This window comes from Achroia grisella, unplaced genomic scaffold (assembly GCF_030625045.1).
Source record: "Achroia grisella isolate CSIRO2021 unplaced genomic scaffold, CSIRO_AGI_Agris_v1 utg295, whole genome shotgun sequence".
Taxonomy (NCBI): domain Eukaryota; kingdom Metazoa; phylum Arthropoda; class Insecta; order Lepidoptera; family Pyralidae; genus Achroia; species Achroia grisella.
In genome coordinates, this window is record NW_026712783.1 from 1,137,305 (window position 1) to 1,164,568 (window position 27,264).

At 35.2% G+C, this 27,264-nt stretch overlaps 1 protein-coding gene across 3 annotated transcripts in view; it reads right to left on the minus strand.

The window, feature by feature from the left end:
- Positions 1–3,826: 3,826 nt before the first annotated feature.
- The window catches only part of LOC131843332 (transmembrane channel-like protein 7), a 28,363-nt gene continuing 4,925 nt past the window's right edge, over positions 3,827–27,264 (minus strand). For 2 of the 3 annotated variants that reach the window (XM_059191959.1, XM_059191958.1), the window contains exons 2-5: positions 16,052–16,251; positions 12,467–12,574; positions 6,990–7,090; positions 3,827–6,509 (exon numbers count right to left, since the gene is read on the minus strand). In XM_059191959.1, the coding sequence (XP_059047942.1) occupies positions 4,494–6,509; positions 6,990–7,090; positions 12,467–12,574; positions 16,052–16,235 (2,409 nt within the window). In that variant the 5' untranslated portion in view covers positions 16,236–16,251 and the 3' untranslated portion in view covers positions 3,827–4,493. Of the gene's footprint in view, positions 6,510–6,989; positions 7,091–7,442; positions 7,510–12,466; positions 12,575–16,051; positions 16,252–27,264 lie in introns of those variants that run through there. The other variant, XM_059191960.1, reaches the window with a different exon arrangement.

Genomic DNA, 27,264 nt, shown 5'->3' on the forward strand with positions numbered 1-27,264 from the left:
AAAGATGAGATCGCAGTCACTGGGCTAGCAGTGGCTAATTTTATCTAAAATAGCCTAAGAGCTAATAAACCCTGGTTACTTCGTCTTATGCCTTTATGATTAACCAAGCAAGACTAACAAATACTAGGGGTACTGCCGCTCAAAATTCTCTGAAAATACTAAAACAAAGAAAGAATTACACAAAGTTTAATTTTATTATAATTTAGTATAGTATTGTAGTAGCTTTTTATGTTCTTTTTAATAAATCAGTATATTTGTTGTCAGAAGACCATGCTAAGGGTTCACAAGCTTTTAGACTATAACAAATATTGTTTATCTTCTTCACGCCAGCGTGGAGAATACACATAAAATAATAATACATAACCTTAACGCTGTTTACTAATAATAATTTATTTTCTCAAAACACAGTATAAAAATGAAAAATTACATGGTAAGAACGTGTGTATGAACTAGGGCTTATGCCATCCTTAATCATTAAAAAAAACTGTCTATTGTCTAATAAATATAATTGGTACAATCACGTGCAATGTATATAAGTATCATATAATATAGCGTCAATCTGAATCCATTGCACGCAATTGTACAGTCAAATATAGCTTAATATAAATTAACTTTCTATGGCATTTCTTCAATCTGAATCAATAAATGCATATGTCTATTTTAAGTAATTAAAATGCACCTTTACATAGTATAAAATAAAGTCGCATCCGCTGTCTGTTTGTTTAGATCTTTTAAACTACGCAACAGATTTTAAATCAGCGAATTTTAGCAATAGATAGAGTGATTCAAGATGATTTGTAAGGTTTATATGTATAATACTTGTACATCCGCGCGGAGCCGGGGCGGGTAGTTAGTTTAGAATAAATTACTTATTCGTATACATGAATAAAATAAACGCGGTACGATATACCGTACTTCGGTTCCTAATGTCGCTTGATTAAAAAAATGAAATTCAACTTTATATCGTTGAAATGACGGTTAAATTTGAAAAAATCTATTAAATTGTTTTAGTTACAGTTATTATCCGCTAGGGCGGCGTTACGTTACCTTTCGAGGCAGTTTTTTTTTCTAAATTTTATATGAGCATTTATTAGTCGAAATATCAGATTGAGCTACAAATTGACAATTTGTACAAACAATGAGCATTTTATGTTATTCAATTTGGCGTACAATATAGACTAAAAATCTGACAAGTTAATTTGCCAAGAACACTATTTGTAAATATAGAGAAGCATCCATTAAATAAATAAACGCTTCGAAAAACAACGTGATAAATACATATATTTTTAATTTAAACAAACATAAATGTTACTTTACAGTAGGTATTTTTTTATGTTTTCACTGGATATAAAAAAGTTAACAATTTAATGTTTTCAATTTAATGAAACAATTAAACATATAATAGTAACTCTCATTGGGCATTGAGTCAATAAAAATTTCACTCGAAACGATGGTGTATGGTTTATCATAAATTATAGAGAATTTGATGTTACAAACTTTCTCTGCACGCATTTATATGATAAATGTACATATATAACTAATATATAAAATTAATAATGTACTGGCTAGTAGAGAATTGTTTTATATGTGAACATGTCCTTTTTTTCGGACTAGGTACTATAATGCTGTTGGTTGCAGTTGGTCTTTACAGCTTCACCGGACGATAGGGTCGACTGCAGATGGCACTGCAACCCGCGGATGGACTTATGGAGCGGCTGAAGGCCAACTCCCGCCTCACGGGTACGACTTTAGTCCGAGGGCACCGCTAAGGTTTTTAACGGCTAAGGATGTCGTAATTTCGATCCCCGTTTGAATTGGACGGGGAATCGATTGGAGGGGAAATATTACAGCAAATCCTGCAAAATTCTTTTTTCAATATATATGTACATTTTTACGAAAATGCATTATAATTTTAATAACATCGTAGACAAAGATTTTTTTGTATCTACTTACATGTAGTATATAATTTGTGTCATATATATTCAATATATAGTATATGTAATTCTCTATCTACGCCCATCGTCGAGTCAGTCATGGTAAGGACGTGGTAGGAACTTGTAAATTAAACAACAACTTAAAATTAAATGTAAATGCATATAGGAGTGTTTCTATAACATTTATACATAGACATGTAAAACATTTATTTGAAATGAATACGAGCTGAGTTTCTTGTCAGTTCTTCTCATCTCGAAATCATTCCGAACTGATAGATTTGACATATCATAAGTCTGTAATAGACCTACATGAATAAAGATATTTTGAATTTGAATTTGAAAAGACAATATTATAATGAAAAATAGTATTATGTAGTCATTGATTTATACATATATTCTTTGTTATAATGTGACAGAATTCTTTATTTTGTGACTTAAAGGTGGATTTACATTTTACTAATGTTACGTGACATGACGCGTCAGAACGGTATCGGTTTAGTTCATTTAGTACATTCATACTAGCAATGCGTGTTGTGTTGTGTAGGCTTCTGTTCTGTCTTATCAGAAACGCTTCCAGTTGAGTAAGAGCGGAGGTGTGGGGGAGCGGGGCGTGACACGTCACACAAGTGTGTCATGTTGTGTTGTGACGCGTCGGAGTCCCTGTATATTGTCATGTAGGTACAATTTCGTAGAACATTGTATGTCACCTTTCCTAGAGATACGGCTGTAATGATTCAAAATATCGTCAGAAGGCGTTAGAACATCACTACATAGTATAAAACAAAGTCGCTGTCGCCGTCTGTACGTCCTATGTATGTTTAAAACTTTAAAATACGCAACGGATTTTGAACCGGTTCTTTTAAAAGATAGAGTGATTCTAGAGGAAGGTTTATATGTATAATAGTGAAAAATAAATGTGAAAATTAGTCATCACTCCATGACACGACATGTCACCATACATCAGACAAATATAGATCCACCTTAAGGCGATGTGCCTTAAAAAAGTTTACATCTTACACGGCCTTACATCCTATGGTCGCGGGGTCAATTCCTCGCACTATACATTCATTTGTATTCATAAATATGATTGTTTGTATCGGTCTGGATGCTTTTCATGTATAATGTATTGTACAATTAATAAATAAAAAAAAAATATTATGCATTTATTAAAAAAAAATCTATGTGTTTATGTCTGTTGTCTAGTACCTTACATCAACAGTCAGTACCCATAACACAAGTTTTGGTTAGTTTGGAACTAGATGGCGCTGTGTGAGTTGTCTTGAGATGTTATATTATTATTAATGGAATAATAATCGTCATGTTTGGTACAAGGTGAGAAAGGTAGAAAGTTCTGTCTAACTTTATAGTCTTACATAACTTAATATATATATTCATACAAATATTATTATATTTAACGGATAGCCCATGAAGATTACAGTTGAGATTTTATATATTTCAATGTATGACTGAAAATTAGCTAAATTAAAAATAGATTTCGCATAATCATGTACAGCTAATATAAAAAAGTAATAAAGTCGAGATTACGTTGTAGAGAGAAAGGTTGTCATTGTGTGGGATAGATCATGTCCAACAGTGGACAATATTGAACTATTAGAGTAATTTTTTATTATATAACAGTTGCTTGCAATTCTCAATTGCAATAGTTAAAAATTATGAGATTTCGATTTTGTACGAAACATTTGAAAATTGTGATTCCAAAGTACCAGTAAGTACCAGTACCAGGTAAGAATGGGGCTCTACCCAAAACCGAAAAATATGGCAAGGGGTACACGATACAAAAAAGTTTGGGAACTTCTGGTTTAAACAGTTGAACCATTTTTTTCATGACACTGGAATGCTAAGCAACCGTCGCCTATATATATTAACAGTACCACGAACATCACGTGATCGTATCGCTCACATAGTACAACACTTGCTTAAAATCCATTGGGCTGTCAGATTATTAGCCGTACATAAAAAGATATGTATACGTAAATAAATAATACATATATATGTATACGTGTATTAGTAAAAAACTGATGCTCTTAACATATGACGTGAAATTATCATATACGTAACATGTTTTTTACATTTATTCTTACACTAACTGGATACAATTCGATATTCTATTAAATTACAGAATTCGAGTATTATAACACTAATATTTACATAACATGTGACCATTTTGTGTCAATTGTAAACAATTAATCAAATAAATATGTTTAAAACTAATTAATTTAGTTAATTAATACATATTTTTTACATATATTATTTATTTTATAAATTTAACAAACCCTATTTTCGATTACTTAAAATCGAGTCTATTAAATTTTGAAAATAAATTTAAATATATACAATATTATGCTGACTGATATCCCAGATGGGGTAATCAGAGGAATTGTCATCTGTCAAGGTAGTCGTGAACGCAACTTTTGACTCACTCTCTAATGAGAGAAGGCGATGCGAAGGTTTTCTCAATATAATTTAATTTAGTTATAGTGAAAACTGTTCATAAGAATTTAAAAGATTTAACACCAGCCTCCCTTATTCCACCAATATTCAGGCCGATAATCTAGACCCTTGTCTACTTGAGGAGTCATCATCCAAACTGGGACGGTTCCGTCGGTTATCGCACTTCCGTTGGTGCTGTCGTATAACCTCACCGAGTTTATCTAGCAGAAACTGCTTGTCGTGCCCTTCTAGGACTAGCTGATTCCTCAGCACCGTCACCATATGTCTATTAGCCTTTGCCACTGCCCAATAATAATACAACAATAATAATAAACCAGCAAACGCTGGTACGGCGAACGTGGAAGTACCTATTAAGAAGATTGCCTTCCTGAAAAAGTCTGGGAATTGGTTGAAAGTCGTTACAACATACTCCCATACAGTACTGTAGCCTCGGTAAGGACCACAATTTCTGGATGGTGGAATTTCTGCTACTGAATAAGCTACAGGTGCAATAGATACTATAAATGCGAACAATAATACGTACATAAATAGAGATTTAGATTTCGACGCTCTGTATACTACAGGAGAGGGCGTACAATTAGTTAAGCATGTAAACATTTTGATATAAAATATTAGGATGTAAAATATAGCCCCTATAATTGGTAGGAACGGACAGGAGAACGAGCCCATCCATATAATTGTTTGTATATATACAATGTCTAAAACATGCTTGGGCAAGTAGAACTCTTGTTCGCCGATTAGTTTGAAGAATCGATTCCTGGTGTGGCGGGCTAAGAACGCTCTGGGAAAATTTATTAGGAATGTAATAATGAATTGAACGACTAAATCTGTTAGTGTCAATTTGTAGAGTTGCTGACCTACGTAAGTCTCCCAGCATTCGTGACCGATTTGGTCCTTCATATTATAAGAACAGAACACATTTTCTCTAGTGTACATATATATTTGACTTAGCAGAACAAATAATGATGACAACCTTAAAATAACAGTCCTCAATAACGTCGCGATGAGGACAGTAGCTGGGGTGTAATATTCAAATTTGACTAAATAACTGAAGATTTCCGGGACAATTATATTTAATACAACTATACAGAGAAACGGTAGGAATTCTAGGAGAGTAACACGTAATTGTCCAACGAAACTCTCTTTGTATTTACGCAGGGTTTCGCTTTTGTCTAAACTCAATTGGGTGAAACTTAGCCTTTGTGCAGTTCGATTCGGTGACATGGCATAGTCACTTTGTGACGCCATATCATTCAACTGGTCTAGTGAATAATTATATACCTTATAAATGAGATATCCGGACGCGCCTAATATAATAGAAACAATAATATGGACAAACAATCGTTTAAAATGTATTAAGATTCGGTTCTCTTTTGAACGTAACTGTCTTTCTTCTATAAACCTTTGCTCCTGCAGAGATCCTTTTATTTCGTTGAACAGTGCTTTGTGTTTAATTTTAGCTGACTTCTCATTATGGATACAAAAATCCCAGCCACCGAACATCAAATTACAAAACTTGTAGAACTGACCTTCGCTTTCCACCAGCTTTTCTTTGAGTCCTTTCGCAGCTGACCTGACTACAGAAATGAGACAGAACAATGCCCACGATATAGGAACTAGTATGTACGCTAGCGGCATATTGTAGTAGAATAATGTATCCCATAGACTATAATTATATATTTGGTTGCTATAAACACCGTAGAATAGTATAGTGCGTTCCATCCACCCTGTGCCTTGTATAACATCAAGTATCACACTGGAGTCCGTAGAATTTCTATCTAGATACGCTTTTGAGCAGCACACGGTTGAGTTCTTGTCGGTATCTTTACAATTATCTTGTTCTTCGTTTAGCAATACTGTTGGCAAGATAGTAAATAGAATAACTACTATAGACACGAAGATGTTGAGGAAAAGAAGCCACCTGATAAACAGGAAATAGGAGACGACTCCAGTGCCGAAGTTACCCTCGATCTTCCGCATCGCAGACTGCCACAGCTCCAGTTTGCCGATGATCTCACCGAATCGTATGCGGAAGCGATGCCACACCTTCCTCTGCTTCCAATGCAGGTGTTCCAGACCTTGCAGACGGAGTTTTGTTGCGTTCTATAAATATATAATTTCAGAATAGTTCATAATTTATGTTAAAAGAAATAAAAATCTTGGCTGAATCTGCATCCTGAATGAACAAAATGACGGTTCGTAACACAAGAACAAAAGTTCGTAGCATTAAGTTTAAATAAATTAATATTAAATAGAATACATTTGTATTGAAGTATCGTTATTTTTAAAGCTGGAAGCCTGATATTTATTTTTTAGGCTGTTGATTAAATATAAATAAATATGACATTCAAAGTTTGTAAAAATTTTACACTTTAGGTAGTAAAATAAAATAGTGAATGAAAGTTGGTATGGCATGGTTGTGTGTTATTTGTCATTTTTTAAGCTAGAACGATGAAACTATTTTCTTTGGCTTTCTTGGGTCAGATTATTAAATATTTTATGCTATGCAAGGTCTTTATTCCACGCGCATATCATTGCGGGCACAGCTGGTTAAATACATATGTGGTTATTAACTATACTTACCTGAAGTCTCGCCTTCATCTCCCGCTTCTCCATCATTGGGACTGGCATTGCTTTTATTTGCATGATTTCATCCCACGTCCGTTCTTCGTTCGACAGATTTTCTAGAAAAGAAAATTATGTATAAATTATTAATTTTATTATTAAACTAGCTGTTCCCGCGGCTTCGTCCGCGTGGAATTTAATTTATTTTTTCTAAAATAAAAGTAGCCTAAGTTACTCCTTATTACATCAGCGACCTGCCAATAAAAGTCCCGTCAAAATCGGTTCAGCCATTTCACAGATTAGCCGGAATAAACAGGCAGACAGACAGGCAGACAAAAATTGTAAAAAATACTTTTTGGTGTATGTGCCATATTTATATTCATATGCACGTAGTTTTACTACGGTTATTTCAATATTACAAACAGACACTCCAATTTTATTTATATGTATAGATAACTACGAAATAATTACGATTAGATAGTGCGCGTTCTCAGGCGCGCTATCCGCCGCAGTACAGGTCCAACGTTGGCAATGGCCGGGGACTGACTGACTTGGTCTAACTCTGATACAAAACAATTTGTCTTTCTCATTTTGTTTGTTTGTCTCAATTTGTTTTTCTCAGGCGCGCTAGCACACGTCCGACCTTGCAATAAATAGCTGGGGACTAACTGACTTGGTCTAACTTTCAGTGACTCTCATACAAAACAACTTGTGAGCAAGAGAATTTGTGCGCTACATGCGCGTTCTCAGGCGCGCTAGCACACATCCGACCTTGCAATAAATAGCTGGGGACTAACTGACTTGGTCTAACTTTCAATGACTCTTATACAAAACAACTTGTGAGCAAGAGAAATTGTGCGCTACATGCTCGTTCTCAGGCGCGCTAGCACACGTCCGACCTTGCAATAAATAGCTGGGGACTAACTGACTTGGTCTAACTTTCAATGACTCTTATACAAAACAACTTGTGAGCAAGAGAAATTGTGCGCTACATGCGCGTTCTCAGGCGCGCTAGCACACGTCCGACCTTGCAATAAATAGCTGGGGACTAACTGACTTGGTCTAACTTTCAATGACTCTTATACAAAACAACTTGTGAGCAAGAGAATTTGTGAGCTACATGCGCGTTCTCAGACGCGCTAGCACATGTCCGACCTTGCAATAAATAGCTGGGGACTAACTGACTTGGTCTAACTTTCAGTGACTCTCATATAAAACAACTTGTGAGCAAGAGAATTTGTGCGCTACATGTGCGTTCTCAGGCGCGCTAGCACATGTCCGACCTTGCAATAAATAGCTGGGGACTAACTGACTTGGTCTAACTTTCAGTGACTCTCATACAAAACAACTTGTGAGCGGAGGATTGTGTGGGGAAAAACAGTTTATCTTGTAGTTTAAAATAAATAAAAAACTATTGGTTCTTATATACATCTGAATGGTTCTATTTAAGTGTGTTTTAGTATAATGTATATTGGAAAATTCGAGTCTTAAATCAGTCCCGTTTTCTTATACAAATTAAATATATATGTTATAAGACCAATCTTTGAGATTATTTCTCTGCTGCAAAAGTTAATCAATCATCAGTGTATATGATGTCGTAGATGTGAAAAATGAAATACCTAAATATCAGCCCCGATTTGTTATTGGTGAGAAAAACTGAGATTTCTAACGTCAATATTTGCGATGCGTCGTCTTAAATTTCGTTGTTGTTACCAATATATTTTGGTGTATAATTATATTACATACACCAAAATATTTTTTTTACAAGTTTTGTCTGTCTGTCTGTTTGTTCCGGCTAATCTCTGAAATGGCTGCACCGATTTAGACGGCACTTTTTTTTGGCAGGTAACTGATATAATAAGAAGTAACTTAGACTAATTATATTTTAGAAAAATAAAGTTAAATTCCACGCAGAAGAAGTCGCGGGTACAGCTAGTTGTTAATAAAGATGCCATTTCGGAAGACTAGCCTGTTACTCACGCTTTAGTGTACCTACTGCTTAATTCTGCAATTATATTGCGAATCAATTTAGTTTGTTATCGGTAATATTCAGATTTGAACTGACGACCTATCGGCGATCCCAACCGCTACGATTAGCAGTTAACAATGAAGCCACTTCATTATAACTGTGTTTATAAACACAATACACTTTATGACTAAACAAGTGACCCCGGGTGAAGATAGCTATCTTTAGAACCAGTAGCATCTCAGCAATTATCATCCAGTTATTAAACGAGTTTAATGAACTAATAAGTCATAATTTCGATCTAGACTGACTCGGTTTCCAGTTCAATGTTCTTAGTTAACTGTAGTGCATGTTTAACTGTAATTAAAGGTGTTTTTAATGTTCCCAAAGTTGAGTGTAATATAGTTTCCATGTTTTCCTAGGACATGTACTAGTTTTTGTATCATCAGATATCTTGAATAGGGTTTTAAATTTCAAATATCGTGCATATTTCATAACTATTTCACGACGTATAGTTTAGGGAAAGGGAAGTTAGGTTAATCACATTATTATTTCAGATGATAATGGAATGGTTCACCCGCCTGCGCTAACGACTAACGCTGGAGGGACACCAGTAGAGGATGATAAGATTAGCATGAGGTCAGGTCAGGTAGCCCATCGTGGTAAATTTTTTTTTTGTTATATTCATGTAGGACATTTTAGCCGCTTATGAACGTCAAATTTTTACATTATAATTTTATTTTTTCCCTACCGTTCACTTTGAATTCACTATGAATTTATCACGATCGTGTCTTGTGTTGTGAGGATGGCGACTTGGGTTTTATAAAATAATAAAAGCGGACGACAACATTCAGAAATAATCTAAGCACAGAGTACGAAATAATAAAATATTTTTTTCTAAATATTAAGTATTTGGATACTCTAACAGATGGTTTCCAGGGTGAACCGCGTGGAAGTCAACCTGATATTGTACATCGCTACCAATAGGGTTAGGCTACATTACTAACAATCCCCTTCTAAAATTATACGTATTAAATATGCGCGAAGAAAACTCAGGACGTTGCTTAAAAATTTTTCACTCCACGTGGTTTCCTGGAAACCATCGTGGTAAATTGCCATTTGCCAAGATGGGCTTAGTGATTTGACATCATGCTCATTTTATCATTCTCCACTGGTTCCTCGCCAGCGTAAACCATTAGCGCAGGCGCGAGCACTATTCCATTATCCTCCAATAAAAAAACATCTATAATTTTATTCGAATGTTTTTATTAAAACAGTATGATTATTTAAATTACTTGAATTTAATTTAACTTACTTTCACTGTGTATTAATTTGACATTTATTACTTATTATATCTATACTAGCTGTGCTGGATGGACTGTGTGAAAGATGATATGGTAAGAAAGGAAGTAAATAACGCGATGACTGCGAACAGGGATGAATGGACAATTAACACACATCTGCACAAGTAACCAAAGCTTGTGTTATGGGTACTAAACAACTGAAGCGAAAAACATATTACGCCGACCCCAAATAAATGGGATAAGGAAGAAGCAGATGATGATATCTATACTAGTTGCGCCCGCGGTTTCACCTGCGTTAAATTTCAATATAAAATACAGCCTTACAGCAAGCAGCAACAAAACACAAAGGGAGCGTTCTGATAGGAGCGCACACCCATCCAATTTAAATACGCAACGTAACGTACTGATTTTAAAAAGTCAACCGATCGATCTACCGTACCTTCGTTAATTCCACCAAAATTGTAATTTATAATAGTATTTACGTATTAAATTGATGAATATAAGCAAATTATATCATTTCTACAACCCGAATCTACTGAAGCCATCATGTACTAACATTTATTCATTCGAGCCGCATCATCACGTACACGTGTTTTTAACTTATATTGTACAACTAGTAGTTCCCGCGACTTCGTCCGCGTAGAATTTAAATTTATTTTTCTAAAATAAAAGTAGCCTAAGTTACTCCTTATTACATCACCTGCCAAAAAAAGGACCGTCAAAATCAGTTCAGCCATTTCAGAGATTAGCCGGAACAAACAGACCGACAGTCGGACAGACAAAAATTATAAAAAATGTTATTTTGGTATATGTACCGTATATATAGTCATATGCATGTAGTAAAAAACGGTGATTTCAATATTACAAACAGACACTCCAATTTTATTTATATGTATAGATGTATAGATTGTAGAATTATTCATTCTAAAGTTACATATATGTTATAATTTGATAACCTGATAAGGTTATCAAATTATGACGTCATTAAGTTACATATTGTACCTGTTATATATTTAAAAAGATGTATATACATGTATTATTTTGATAGTCTTGGTGGTATAGTGGGTTATTACACCGCCTTACTTTCGAAGAGTGTGTTCGATTCCTCGCCCGATACTAACATTATATGAGTTCATGAGTATATTTGTTTGTAATAGATCTAGACTAAATTCAATAACCAATAAGAAAGAAACAGTAATCGTCACAGAAAGTTTGCTATAGTAAATGAGTTTAACTCTTATTCAAATAAATAAGCAGTTTGAAGTATAGGTATGTACGAACAGACAAATATTTAAAATAAACTAAGTTAATCGGTAAAATAATTGTTTGCGTCACAACTAGTTTAAATGCACATCTCGTGTAATAGACAAGGACAGACATACTCACAGACAGACAGTGGATTATAGATAGAAAAGATACTTTTTGATTGATGTATACTAAATGTATATATATTCTAATATATATAAAGAAATAAAATAATTTAGTAAATTCAGAAAGAAAAATATAATATCACTTTTCACAAACAATCTGAGGAACGAACTATCAAAATTATAAAACATATTACTTTTAAATATAAAAAGTTTAACGAAAGAGGATTCATAACAACCGGTATAGCAGAATATTGTATTGACATAGTTATGTCACATGTAAAAAAACATATAATATTATAAAAAAACATAGATAATAAAAAAAGGTATAAAAAATAGTTCGCAACAGGTGGACTTACGCTGCGACAGGTGGCAGTTAGAGAAATTACAATACAATAATGTATTATTTAGGAAAAATAAAAGAAAATTACGTGTATATATAGTTTATATTAAATATTTGTTGTATACGAGTTGTAACAGTATAAAATTAAAAGTTATACACAAATGTGAGCAAGGGTGGGCTTACTCGTAACTCTGAAAGAGATGTCTTTCAGACAACCTGACGCTGCGCAGGGGTGATAGTTATTAGGCAACTAGTGTTTGAGAAATTACAATACAATAATGTATTTTATATGTACTAGAAATTACAATACAATAATTTATTTTATATGTGCTAGAAATTACAATGCAATAATATATTTTATATGTGCTAGAAATTACAATACAATAATGTATTTTATATGTGCTAGAATTTACAATACAATAATGTATTTTATATGTGCTAGAAATTACAATACAATAATGTATTTTATATGTGCTGGAAATTACAATATAATAATTTATTTTATATGTACTTACCGGATAGATCGGGCAACATGGACAGGTGTATATCACGACTCTGCGTGGTACGAGCGTACGTCGACTGTCTCCTTTCATTCTGGGATCGCACGCGCTTCACTGTTGTGGCTGAAACATTGTTTTTTTTATTAATATCTTTTACGGCTTCGGATACGAGCCTTTCCTTTTTAGCCCAACTCAATGTTTTATAATATAAATTACAAATATTAAAGTCAATGTCAAATAATAATAAATGTCAAATGTCTATCTATGGTTAGTGTTGCCAGGTTCATTGTCATAGATAAAACGCGGGAATAATAAACCAGTATAAGTTTTATGTGCTCTGTAAAAAGAAAATCAAATTTAGCTAATTATGATTAATTTCTCATTGTTTATGTACTATTTACATTAATTAAACTAATTGTGAACCACTGCAATAATACAAATGTATTATTGCAGTGATTCACAATTAGTTTTTGCTGCGCACCACTTCAAAAAAGACCTCAAACCTTGCGTACCCCTTATTGTAGCAATCACACTAATATTATAAACTAGCTGTTCCCGCAACTTCGTCAGCGTGGAATATAATTTTATTTTTCTAAAATAAAAGAATTTTTCAAAATAAAAGTACCCTAAGTTACTTCTTATTACATCAGCTACCTGTCAAAAAAAGTCCAGTTAAAATCGGTCCAGCCATTGCAGAGATTAGCCGGAACAAACAGAACGACAGACAGACAGACAAAAATTGTAAAAAGTGGTTTTTTGGTACCGTATTTATATTCATATGCATGTAGTAAAAACGGTTATTTCAATATTACAAACAGACACTCTAATTTTATTTAAATGTATATATGTGAAGTTGATGAGTGTGTATGTACGTTTGTTTTACTGATAGCCGCACGTACCCCTTGCTGCAACTTCACGTACCCCTGGGGGTACCCCCACCACCACTAATACCCCCACCACCGCGCGTACCACTAATTGGGAAACAACGTAGTGTTGTAACTAATTCAGCTTTTTTTTCGGACTACTCTAATGCAGCTGGCCTTTACAGCTTCACCGGACCATAGGGGGCGAGTGCAGATGGCACTCCACACCGCGGAAGGACTTACGGAGTGGCTGAACAACTCCCGCCTGGCCTTGCACAAAGGTTGCGATTTGATACGGAAAACGTTTAAATTGATTTAATGGGTTTCTCTCTATTCAAATTTTATTATTTTAAAGAACTGAACGGCACTATATCTAGATATATCCTATCCTAAACTTATTAGGTAAATAAAACCCAAAGTTACTACTAGTATAAGTATGTATAGTTCACTATTTCTAATCTCTAAGAAAACAATAAGTTTACATGATAAAATGTTACAAGTGTTATCATATATTGCAAAAAAAATCTTGTCACCACATTTTAGAACTTCATTACATACATCATAGTAATACGACTACAAGTTTTTCCTTAATCCATTTGGTTATTTTTAGATTTTTTTCATTGTTATCTTCTATTTCCCCCTCAATAATAAAATTGATCTATTTATTTATCGTGCTGTATCAAGTGAATTCAGACTTAGATTGAGGGATGAACTACCTGCCGAGGTTTTGTTCATACATTATTAACACAATCTAAATATATATAACTCAAAGGTGACTGGCTGCCATAGTGATCTATCAACGCACAGCCCAAACCACTGGACGGATCGGGCTGAAATTTGGCATGCAGGTAGATGTTATGAAGTAGGCATCCGCCAAGAAAGGATTTTGATTAATTTTATCCCCAAGGGGATAAAATAGGGGATGAAAGTTTGTATGAAGCTTTGTCAATTTTAAACCGATCGGGACTTTGCATTCATAAAGCTACTATGACATAGGGATCCCCTAAGAAAGGATTTTGATAAATTCCATCCCCTAAAGAGATAAATTACCGCGAGCGAAGCTGCGGACAAAAGCTAGTAAGATATAAAATTGGTCAAGGTTTTCATCCTCACACGCTGGAACCTTAGTGGTCTCGAACAGTGCGGTTTCAGAGGAGCTTCCTACCGCGTACACTTACGTAGTGGAATGAATTACCTGCCGAGGTTTTCTCTAGAGACATACCTTCACCACTTTTATACCTTATTAACACAATACGGTATAAAATTGGTGAAGGTATTCATCTACACACGCTGGAACCTAAGTGGTCTCGGACAGTGCGGTTTCAGAGGAGCTTCCTACCGCGGACACTTACATTATGGAATGAACTACCTGCCGAGGTTTTCTCTAGAGACTACAGCATGGTGTTTTTCAAGGGTATATTAATTTCTTAAGGGTCGGCAAGCCGCTCGTGACACCCTTGGTGTTTTAGGCGTCCATAGGTAACCCATTGGTGGACAGTGGTAATTAAGCATACGGCCCATCTGATGTATCATCAGATGGGCCGTATGCTTAATTACCACTGTCGTAGTATAAAAGAATCAAGTGTCCCAACATTTCCCCGTCTATTTTCAATAGTATTTGTGATGTTTCTTTTCATTTTGTGGTATTTTTCTTTATAATTGTAATGGCAAACAAGCCGTTGAATCCGTGATATCAATCAGGCGTTGCCATACCAGAGACTAACATGTATGACTCTTATCTTGTAATGTGCTGGTTCATATTTTAATCTTAATTTATATATTACCTAGCTACTCGCCCTGGCATCGCACGGGTGTACATGCATTATATATATAAACCTTCCTCTCGAATCACTTTATCAATTAAAAAAGCCGCTTCAAAATCCGTTGCGTAGTTTTAAAGATTTATGCATACATAGGGACTGGACAGACAGCGACAACGACTTTGTTTTATACTATGTAATGATACGTGAGGCAAAAACTTTGTGCGTCTTTTTACAAAATTGTGCAGATGGAGAAATATGACATTTCAAACACTTATAGTTTATATAGAGGAGTGCAGTAGATATACTAATATTTTTATTTTTAAATTGTGCATAGAAAATACATTAAATCAATAAAAAAAACATTACACACTACCATGTATTTGACACACACTCTTTTGTTTATAGTTGGTCTATGGTCAAATTGAGAATAGATTAATGTTGCCTTGAATATTATTTATCTATAGTCTTACTGAATATCAAAATTACCTCTGTGATTATAAAATTATAGTTTTTGAAATGAAATGAAATTAATATTTATTGCTTAAAAATGTGGTACATATGTGGTTTAAAGATCTATTAGTTTCACACATGTCATTTCTGACATACAACAGACAAAACAAATGTAATTTTTGGTTATTCTTATAATTTGCCATTATTTATAACTAGATCTGCCCGCGACTTCGTCCGCGTAAATTGTCGATACTTCCATATAACCTTTCATCCCTTTCAACCCTTTTTTCGGATTAAATAGTAGCCTATATCCTTTCTCAGGTTCTAGACTATATGTGTACCAAATATCATTTAAATCGGCTCAGTAGTTTTGGCGTGAAAGCGAGACAGACAGACAGACAGAGTAACTTTCGCATTTATAATATTAGTAAGGATAGAACCATAATGCTCAAACTTATTATTTAAATTATTTATGGTCGAATTTTGACCACTGGTCGACCACTTTAATGATAATTATTACTTACTATTCCTGGCCTGTTTGGAGGGCAACAGCGTCGCCAATTTAGTAGCATCAGCTCTGTGCAGGTTCTCGATCAGATCCTGCTCCTGACCAGGGTACAGTTCCTGGTAGAACTCCCCGCCAGCCTCCTCCCATCCTTCCTGACGTTTGGAGGAGCGCTTATTCTTGGATGAGTTACCACCCGACATTGTTACTGCATTTTAACTGTAACAAAATGGACACAATAAATAATAATAAATAACTAACTCTGGACAATTAACACAACGCCATCTAGTCCCACAGTAAACAGAGCTTGTGTTATGGGTACTAGACAACTGATATTAATACTTACATACTTTTTTTGCAAATACATACTAATATACATAGAAAACACCCAGACCGGTTCAAACAGTCATACTCATGAATAGTTTGCACCGTTCGAGGAATTGAACCCGCGACCATCGGAAATGCGATGTGCTAAATCACGAAGGTCAAAGAATGAGAAGTCATGAGAATGAGATGGTAAAAAGATTATGAGAGGTAACAAACAAACTCAATTTCATAGTAAAATTATATAATGTTGCATAGATAATGTTGCACCGTACGAGGAATCGATCCCGCGACCATCCGAAGTAAAGCTATGTGCTAAACCGCTATACCCGCTATACGTCAATGAATGAGAAGTCATGAGGATGAGATGGAAAAAAGTTTACGAGAGATAAGATATTCATTTTTATTTAACACTAATAGTTACCTTTACTTGATGGTAGATAAACTATATGATAAAATTGTAATTTCTAATCTGTTAATGGATATATTCTGTAGTCTGTGACTGAAACACAGCGTAATTGATCTTTGAACTATACAGTCATTGTATTATTCACACTTTTTTATCATCATATAAAATAAGGCATTATGAAATAGGTTATACTGTGTTCTCTGTAGCATAGTGCGGATGACTATCTATACTACACTATGTGTTACTATTTTTACATTTAACAATTGCTACATTTAAGTTAATACAGTTATTAATCATTATCATTACATAGTCTAAGTATATATAACTCAAAGGTGACTGACTGACATAGTGATTTATCAACGCACAGTCCAAATCACTGGACAGATCGGGCTGAAATTTGGCATGCAGGTAGATGTTATGACGTAGGCATTCGCTAAGAAAGGATTTTGATTAATTCTACCCCAAGGGGCTAAAATAGGGGATGAAAGTTTGTATGAAACTGTCAATTTCCGATCAGGCTGAGACTTTGCATGCATAAAGCTACTACGATATAGGCATCCCCTAAGAAAGGATTTTGATAAATTCCACCCCTAAGGGGACAAATTAATGTGAGCGAAGCCGCGGGCAAAACCTAGTATAAATAAAGTCGCTGGCGCTGTCTGTCTGTTCCTATGTATGCTTTAATCTTTAAAACTACGCAACGGATTTTGATGCGGTTTTTAACAGATAGAGTGATTCAAGAGGAGGGTTTATATGTATAATACATGTGCACCCGTGTGAAAACAGGGCGGGTAGCTAGTGATATAATACATTACGTATGTGTTACAGCTGACATACTAAGTCATAATTTGTAAATCGCGGCAACATTTAAATTAAGAGTGAAACGAAACATTACAGTACCATGCTGTAGCATAGCATAGCAATGCACATGGTATAACGCACAGTATAGGGTTATCACAAAGCATGACATTGTTAAAGAAAGGATAAATTAAATTACTAAGTTTGTTAATCACGAAATCTATGACTTTCCCTACTATCCTAAGAATAGGAGTTTGTAACAAAATATCACATTTACATTTCAATAATAAAACACGAAATTTGAAAAAACGTGATCATTTGTGTGGAAGAATCGAATCCGCGACCATTGCAACTGTGCTAACCGTTAGACTAGATGATAAGGAAATGTAAAGAGAAGAAAGGCAAAAATGTAAATTAAAATCAAATAGCAACAAGTTAGAAGACAAAAGAATGTATTACAATAAGACCAAAAATGTAAACTGTGGAATTAGTATAGTCTCTAAAAAAGTAAAAAATCTAGAAATTGACATCCAGGACGAAATGAATAAAGAAAAAAAAATCAAAAACCGCTAGACCTAGTCTATATTACTTCACGAAATCTATGACCCTCCCTACTATCCTAAGAATAGAATTTTGTAATATCACATTTAAGTTTTTTAATAAAACATTAAAATTTTATATGTAAACTTGTGCTTGCGTGGAAGAATCGAATCCACGACCATTGCAACTGTGCTAACCGCTACACTACCAAGTCCTAGTATATATTATTAGTTAAAGGTTCTTATTACTAATAAGGTGTAATGTTCTTCTCAATTGGATCTATATACCGAACTGGACGGTAGGGGAAAAAAATATAATGTAAAAACTTGACGTTCATAAGCGGCTAAAATGTCCTATATGAATATTTGAATTTGAATTTGGTTATCTTCTCTGCCAGTTATAATATACCAAATACAGGGGGAAGGTAATTGTCAGTAAAGTGGACTGATGACCCCATTGCTAGCAATGTACTACTTCAGCTTGAACTTCACGCGGTCCCCCTGGAAACCATCGTGATAAATTCCTGGTAAATTCATCAGGAGGACCAACTGACCTGTCTGCATGCTCATCCTATCATCCTGCACTGGTACCCCGCTAGCGTAAACCGTTAGCGCAGGCGGGTGCACCTATCCATATTCATCCATTAAAAAAACAAAGGAATAAGAACAAGGGTATGATAATTAATTAGCGTTATTATATTAGGCTAATTATAATTAGCATGATGAATCATTAGCATGTAGTAACAAGACTTGTTATCAAGCAATTACTATTAGCCCTTGGTCGCCATTCTCAATTAGTTTACTTTTACACAACTGCCTAAAATAGGATGGTAATGTTTTCATGGTATGATAACTAAAGGGCTGAGAGGGGGAAGTGTTATGAGATTTATTTTATTTGCTTATTTCCTCTTTATTGCACCAGAAGTAAATTACAAAGAACAAAAGAGAAGTAATAACATTTTTTTTATTTTTTTTTTAAAAAATAATAACATACAAAAGGCGGTTTATCGCATAAGCAATCTCTTCGAGACAATATTTGAGTAGAGGAGAGAAGACAGAAAGTGGTAGATGGCGCAAAATGGACTAGAGTAAATAAAGGCATAGCAGTTGTTATAGTAGATACCTAGCAAGTATTACGACATATCCTCAACGGCGATCGGATCGGACCACCAAGCATGACGCAAGAAGGTGCGCTACCGAGAAAACCACCTGCGTCGAATCAGCATTTTAGTCCCCACAGCAATAATACCCATTTCCCTGATTTTTAATTTTATATAATTGCACTTACGGATCACACATCGATCCGAAGACACCTATATAATTGTAATAATTAATTTTTAGAATTAAATTTAGTTTACTTATAAAAATTGGTTTTTTTTGGGTCTTCCGCCAGCGACTTCAATAACTGGCGCAGTCGGTAGGATACTCGAGACGTATCGAGATTAGAAATAGGGTATATCTCACATCGATTACCGTGTCGTCTATGATCGCTATCGTCGTCGCGAGCGATTCGCGTCCACGAGTATCCAGAAAGAAGAACCTGAAGTTTCCTGGCTGGAAGAGAAATCAAGACATCGATCCTAGAACTACCAATATGCAGCGCATGTGAGTACACTATACATTTTTCCTGTAAAGTTGCTCTCAAGGTGTAAAATTTAGTGAATAGTTATATAGTTTAGTTGCAACCATTTTCCACCCTAGGAAAATCACCCCTAGAGGGCCTGCGCGCGATAGACTATCCCGTAGGCTCAATTTAGATAGAAATAGAGATTTAACTTTAGAATCAGTGTCCGAGGAGTCGGAATATAGTAATATGGGTGACGTAGATAATATTCTGAAGGCCATGCGCCTAGTACCAGAATTTGATGGTAATCCTCACGTCTTACCTAGATTTATCCGTCTTTGTGACCAATTTGTTAATGAGTATTGTATTAAGGAAAATCCTGGCAACGAGTTTGTTAATTTATGTATTGTAAATGCTATTTTAAATAAAATAACTGGACCAGCCGCGCGCATAGTAAATTCTAACGGATTATCTGAGAATTGGGATAGCATTAAAAAAGATTTAATTAATAATTTTTCGGATCAAAGAGACGAGACCGCTCTTTACAATGATCTTATGTTAGCTACACAAGGAAATAGGTCTCCACAGGAATTTTATGACCATTGCGTTAACATGTTCAGCACTATAATGACTTATGTGACTTTGCACGACACTATTAGCACTACTGTCGAGGCGAAACGTATTTTATATAGGAAACTAACTAAAGATGCATTTGTTCGAGGCTTAAAAGAGCCATTAGGTTCTAGAATACGTTGCATGCGTCCTGATAATGTCGAGAAAGCTCTCGAGTTTGTACAAGAGGAATTGAACGTCATTTATTTGCAAGGCCGTAATGAAAATAATGATAAAAAGGCACATATGCATAATCCACTACCTAAACCGTCTTCTTTGGCCTTACCATCTAGTACTATGCCTATTTATAAGCCGATCAATTCCTTAGTACGACCACCTCTTTTGCATCAGTGGCAATCACCGCCCATGCAACAACCATGGAAAGCTAGTTATCCGCCTAACCAGCCTGTACAATACAGACCTCCAGGTATACCTTCACGCACACAACAGATATTTAGGTCAACACCCCCAAATTATAACCCTCAATTTAATAAATTTCAATTACCTTCAAGGCAAGCTCCGCAAACTCAAGGGCCTAAACCCATGAGTGGTGTAAGCCATTATGTCGCTAGGGAAAGACCTATACAGGGTCAATTAACTGGACATGATTGGCATAGACATGGAAATCCGCCTCCATCGAACTATTTTAAGACTGGGAGCATACCTTCACCACTTTTATACCTTATTAACACAGGGATATGAATATGAATGAATGTTCTGACTATAATTATAATGATTATTATTACTATACCGATTTTTCTCCATACTACGATTATGATAACTATTATTTCGAACATAATTATGATTTAGAAAATAAGACGGATTACTTTAATTATAACGACCAAGATTTTAATAACTTGAATGAGGATCATACTTACCCTGCGGATCCTCAACCTTCAACAAGTTCTATTGAGGAGCAGGATTTTCCCAAGCGGGGGAAATCAGAAAAATCAAAATAGAAATTAATATGCACACTCAAAGGCAATTACCATTTATACAAATTTCAAATCCACCTATGAAATTTCTTATAGACACTGGAGCGAATCAATCATTCATATCTCCAGAAGCTGTAGACCGATTTTTCTATAATGTTCACTTAAACTATGAACCGTTTGAAGTAACGAATGCCCATACTACGTCTAGACATAATTATTCTATTACTATTCCTTACTTTAAAGAGTTTAGGGAGCCAGATGGAATGAAATTATTCATTTATAAATTTCATAAAACTTTTGATGGTTTAATTGGATATGATTTACTGGAACAACTAGAATCAAATATTGATCTTAAAAATAAATTACTTAAAACCCGTAATAGTAGTATCCCCATTAATTTATATAATTCTTGTAACGTTAATTTATACGAGGATGTTATTCCTGCTTATTCAAAGAAATTGCTAAGACTTCCAATTAATTTACAAGACGGTGAAGCTTTTATTAAGCAACAATTTTTTTCTAATTGTATCGTTAGTGACTGTGTAACTATGGTAAAAAATAGTCGCGGATTTGTTGAAATTGCAAACCCAACAAATCATGATATAATATTTTCCATGGATCGTGCTATTCAAGCTGAAACATATAACATGGAATCATTCCGTACTAAGCAGTTACCCTCGCGAGTACAAGAAGTCCTCTCACGACTACGCACAGATCATTTAAATCCGGAGGAACGCGCTAACTTAGAAACATTATGTACTAAATATGCGGATGTGTTTTATATTGACGGAGAATCATTAACTTTTACGAATAAAGTTAAACATAAAATTAGGACTACGGACGAAATACCAGTGCACGGAAAGAATTACCGGTACCCATACGTACATAGGGATGAAGTTAGAGATCAGATAGGCAAGATGTTAGATCAGGGTATTATCCAACCATCAGAATCTGCATGGAGCTCACCTATTTGGGTCGTACCCAAAAAGGCTGACGCTTCGGGTAAAACTAAATGGCGATTAGTAGTAGACTTCAGAAAATTAAACGAAAAAACATATGACGATAAGTACCCTATTCCTAATATTACAGATGTTCTAGATAAACTCGGAAACTGTCAATACTTCTCTACTTTAGATCTTGCCAGTGGGTTTTATCAGGTCGAGATGGAACCCAGTGATATTGCTAAAACAGCATTCAACGTTGAGAACGGACATTATGAATTTTTACGCATGCCCATGGGTTTAAAAAATTCCCCATCTACTTTCCAACGGGTAATGGACAATGTTCTTAAGGACCTTCAAAACGTTGTATGCTTAGTATATTTAGACGATATCATTGTATTCAGTACCTCTCTCCAGGAACACATGATCAATCTTGACAAGGTATTTCAAAAACTACGAGAATCGAATTTTAAAATCCAGATGGATAAATCCGAATTTCTCAAGCTTGAAACCGCTTATTTAGGGCATATAATCACCAAGGATGGAATTAAACCAAACCCCGACAAAATTACAGCTATTCAGAACTATCCTCTTCCAAAAACACCGAAAGAAATCAAACAATTTCTTGGTTTGGTTGGATATTACAGAAAGTTTATTCCCGATTTCGCTACTATTACTAAACCATTAACGACATGTCTGAAAAAAGGTAGGAAGGTAACAGTTAATTCAGAATATGTTAGTTGTTTCGAGAAGTGTAAAACTCTCTTAACTAACGATCCGATTTTACAGTACCCGGATTTTGCAAGAGACTTCATTTTAACGACTGATGCATCTAATGTAGCTTTAGGCGCGATATTGTCCCAGGGTACATTAGGTTCAGACAAACCCATTTGCTTTGCATCGCGTACCCTTAATGACAGTGAAGCCAACTATAGTACGATTGAAAAGGAGCTTCTTGCTATTGTCTGGGCGACTAAATATTTTAGGCCGTATCTATTTGGTCGTAAATTCAAAATTGTCACGGACCATAAACCCCTCCAATGGGTAATGAGTTTGAAGGAACCGAACTCGAGAATAATTCGTTGGAAGCTAAAATTATCCGAGTTCGATTTTTCAGTAGTTTACAAAAAGGGACGAAATAATACTAACGCCGACGCCCTTTCTCGTATTGAAATTCACAACGAGGAAGCTAATTCACTGGTTGTCAACCCATCTGAACGCCCTCTTTCAAATTCATCCACTCTATCTGCTCATACTAGTAGAGAAAACCCAATATTAGAGATTCCAATAGTTGACCAACCACTGAATAAATTTCATAGACAGCTCGTCATTACCGTAGTTAGTGACATCAGAAAGCGTGCTACCACATCGAAGCCTTTTGAAACACACACAAGGATATCTGCTCAAGTATCCGAGACAAATTTAGAAAGCGATATCGTAGAAATTATGAAAGAATATGTTAATCCTAAAATTAAAACCGCACTATTTATTAACCCACGGTTAGCAATGTATGATATAGTACCAATTATTCAAAATAAGTTTAAAAGCTCTGCGATGCAACTTGTATTGACTACGTCTGAAGTTGAGAATGTAAAAGAATACTTAAGACAACAGGATATAATTAAAAATTATCATGAAGGGAAAACTAATCACCGCGGCATTAATGAGTGCTACTTAGCTCTATCAAGACGTTACTACTGGCCTAAAATGAAGGACCAAGTAACAAAAATAATTAATGATTGTGCCATTTGTGGTCAAGCCAAATACGATCGTAATCCTATACGACCACAATTCCGTATAGTTCCATCTGCTACAAAGCCCTTTGAAGTAGTACATATAGACCTATTCACCATACATCATGAAAAATATTTAACTATCGTAGATGTGTTTTCTAAATATGCACAGGCATACCACATACGGGATAGCACAGCTATTAGTATATTACAAGCCCTTTTAAAATTCTGCACACACCATGGTCTACCGTTATCGATAGTATCTGATAACGGCACAGAATTTACAAATATGTTATTTAATGAATTTACTGTTTTGCATAAAATAAATCATCATAAGATTTTACCGCATTCCCCAAATGATAATGGAATAGTAGAGAGATTCCATAGTACTTTATTAGAACATTTACGTATCCTCAAATTAAAACATAACGACGAGGACGTAGTTAATCTAGTTCCGTATGCTATTTTAGCCTATAATAGTTCTATACATTCTTTTACAAAATGCAGACCTTATGATATTATAACAGGCCATTTAGATCCCCGAGATCCTCTCGACATGGATATAAGTAGGCACCTATTTCAACAGTATATACAAAATCATAGAGAAAGAATGCAGTTAGTTTACGACACAATAGGAGAGGCATCGCTGGAAAGCCGCACCCGTATAATGGAAAATCGTAATAAAAATAGAGAGCCAGAATTTGAATATCAACCTCAACAAACTGTATATATTAGTAACCCATTAGCTAGCCGTCAGAAAATAGCCCCTAGATATAGTCAGGATACAGTTCTTGCCGATCTTCCTATACATATATATACCTCAAAGAAAAAGGGACCCGTCGCAAAACGCAGATTAAAGAGAACCCCTAAAAGTGCCCAATTGTTACAGGGTGCTTCTGATCCTGGTTGCTCCTTTGATAACTCCTCAAGAGATCAATCAGGAGATAACACTTGAGAGTCTCGATGATGGTCCTGGACTGCTACCATTCCGACTTGGAACAACAAGGCTTATAACCCATTACCATACCTTTCTACAGCACGTACAATTAGATAATATTAGTAATACGTTAGAATTAGTACAGAACCAGCTATTAGATTATAAAATTATGTTAACTAATGATACATACATACTATACGAACTTCAAATAGAATATTTATCTAATAAATTATGTAAGGTTAAAGATCAGTTAGATACATTACAGCCAAAGCGTGTACGGAGAGGTCTCGTCGATGGTATAGGCTCTATAATAAAAAGTATCACGGGAAACCTAGATCAATCTGACGCTATTAAGTATGACAATGCTATCAAAATTCTCCAAAGTAATGACATAAAAGTAAATCATGAGCTTGAAAGTCATATCAGCCTCAGTAAGGAGTGGATGGCTCAACATACGGATATAGTTAATAAATTAGTTGAAAATCAGGTAAAAATTAACGAGACTTTGCAGCTGTTATACGATAACGATGCTCACTCAGATAACGACCTAATAAAATACGCTAAATTCGCTCAATACTTAGCAATTATAACTGAAAATATAGACGACGTATTAAATGAACTATTTAGAATCGAAAATATATTAGCTTTCATTCGCGCTTCTTCTATGCATCATTCTATGATTAAAATCGATACTTTAAACAAAATGGTCCAGAAGTTAGTTAAGATTTATGGTAAGGATAGAATATTAAACTTAGAACTTAGGGTATACTACGATATAATTAAGCCAGGTTTCTATTATTCAGATAATCAGATAGTTATTAGTTTTAAAATACCCATATTTTCCTCAGATAGTTACGATTTATACAAGTTGGCTGTAGCTCCCAATAAATATAAGCAGGTCCTCATTCCTCCTTATCCATTGATTGCAACTAACAGGAAAGGTTATGTGTATATAGAGGCAGAATGCCCGAAGTATGAAAATTGGTATGTCTGCGGAGATAAGATGGATCATCAACTTCGACAGCATCCTGACTGCATACAGAATCTTATATTCAAGCAATCTATCGACCCAGTCTGCGAAGTAGCAACAGTTAACCTATCTAAAGTGGCTATGGAAGAGCTAGATGAGAGACACTATATAATATCATTCCCCAATGCTACTACAATTCATACACTATGTGGAAAAGAAACTTACAGTATTCTGAATGGAAGTTATCTCGCAACAATCCCAGTAAACTGCTTTCTTTATACCCCGGAATTCACCATAACTAACATTAATAATAGAGTGGAAGGACAACCTATGAAGATACTGCAATTCTCCCAGAATATGCAACTCCATGACCATAAAATACCTCATGTAAATCTTAAATCAATAGACCTTACAAGACTTCATGAAATTCAGCACAAGGTGATCTTGCAGCATCCTACACACGAGCAAACCTCAAAATCGTTCCTATTTCATACTACGATTCCACTTTACATCATTATATTGGGCTGTCTTATAATAATTACAGTATGGAAATATAAGACTAATCAAGGTACACCTGAAGAACTGCCCCCTGAAACTGAAACCCCTACCAGTATCGAGATGCCACAGTCCGCAATATTCTCTCAGCTGAAGCTTCAAAAATAATTGCTAATCTGAACGGGGAGGTGTTATAGTAGATACCTAGCAAGTATTACGACATATCCTCAACGGCGATCGGATCGGACCACCAAGCATGACGCAAGAAGGTGCGCTACCGAGAAAACCACCTGCGTCGAATCAGCATTTTAGTCCCCACAGCAATAATACCCATTTCCCTGATTTTTAATTTTATATAATTGCACTTACGGATCACACATCGATCCGAAGACACCTATATAATTGTAATAATTAATTTTTAGAATTAAATTTAGTTTACTTATAAAAATTGGTTTTTTTTGGGTCTTCCGCCAGCGACTTCAATAACTCAGTACTAAATATGAGCAATTATTTACAAATAAGTATACTCCACTCGGATACCATCATGATAATCACAATGCCATGAATAAAATATCAACGGACAATGGTGTAATTATCCAGTGGATCATGTAGTAACGATGCCGCGGAAGAGCTGCCGAGAAGAGGATCAACGAAAACAAACCCTAGGAACGGTGAGGTCGCTCCGTGAAGCCTATGAAGATATCAGGAGACTTCTGCGCTTTTGGGAGGAGCTTGGTTGGCTACTCTAATAGTCTTGGGTATAGACGCATAACGGCCCGGATGAGAGGTTAATTGCGGAGAATGGAGTTCAACTGACATTACATTACCATCACAATAAATTTTCCAAGAATTTTCAAGTTGGGCTAACTGACCTGACTTCGTGCTCATTTTATAATACACCACTGGTGAGGCACCAGTGGTGTAAACCGTTACCGCAAGCGGGTTCATCATTCCATTATCATAAAAAAAGGGCTG